This window comes from Hydra vulgaris, chromosome 04 (genome assembly GCF_038396675.1).
Source record: "Hydra vulgaris chromosome 04, alternate assembly HydraT2T_AEP".
NCBI lineage: Eukaryota > Metazoa > Cnidaria > Hydrozoa > Anthoathecata > Hydridae > Hydra > Hydra vulgaris.
Genome location: NC_088923.1, coordinates 3,825,001 through 3,825,876, shown reverse-complemented (window position 1 = coordinate 3,825,876; position 876 = coordinate 3,825,001). Strand labels below are relative to the sequence as shown.

The 876-nt window shown below is 29.1% G+C and overlaps 1 protein-coding gene across 1 annotated transcript in view; it reads left to right on the top strand.

The window, feature by feature from the left end:
* Positions 1-787: 787 nt before the first annotated feature.
* LOC136079128 (uncharacterized) overlaps positions 788-876 on the top strand; it is a 3,597-nt gene continuing 3,508 nt past the window's right edge. Inside the window, exon 1 of the mRNA XM_065794844.1 lies at positions 788-876. This exon is cut by the window's right edge and continues 265 nt beyond it. Coding sequence (XP_065650916.1) covers positions 788-876 — 89 coding nt within the window.

The window sequence follows — 876 nt, the reverse complement described above, 5'->3', positions numbered from 1 at the left end:
AAACTTAAATACCTGGAAATAAAAAAAAAAAGTAGCAATGGAAGTGAAACGAGCAGTATTTGAGTATGAAAAAAAATTAGCCGCAAACACAAAATCGAATCCAAAAATGATTTATTCTTACATCAACAAAAAACAAAAAACATCAAAATTGGTATCAAAACGCTTTTGGATCAAGAAGGCAATTTAATTAATAATAAAAAAATAATTGCTGAATGCTTAATCTAAAATTTCAGGAGTCTTTTATCAAAGAAAATTTAGACGAACTTCCAGAATTTACGATACAAACTAACTTCAAATGTGATGATAATACTAAAAATATTTTCAAATTGGAAGTGGTTTAAAAAAAACTAAGAGATTTAACATAAACCAAGTAACGCTGCAATTCTATTCTTATTTAAATTATCGTTTAATACCAGTAAAATACCGGAATTATGGAGACTAGCTAATGTTACACCAATTAACAAGAATGGTAGTCATTCGGATGTTTTAAACTACAGGCCCATTTCCATAACATCAGTGATCTGTAGAGTAATGGAGAGCATCATAAAGGACAAAATAGTAGAACATCTTTCAATAAATAATTTAATATCAAAGGATCAACACAGCTTTGTTAAGGAAAAATCATGCACAACAAACTTGCTTGAATCGTTTGATGTAATTACAAAAGCTACCGAGAATGGCATACCATTTGATATAATAATGAAACACTTTAGCAAAGCATTCAATCGAGTACCACAGACACAACTTTGTTTAAAAAAAATTAATAGCATACAGAATAGCAAATAAGATGCTCAATTGGATAATTAACTATTTAAAAGATCGAAAACAGCGTGTCATACTAGGAAACACCATTTTAGATTGGCTTAACGTGCTTAG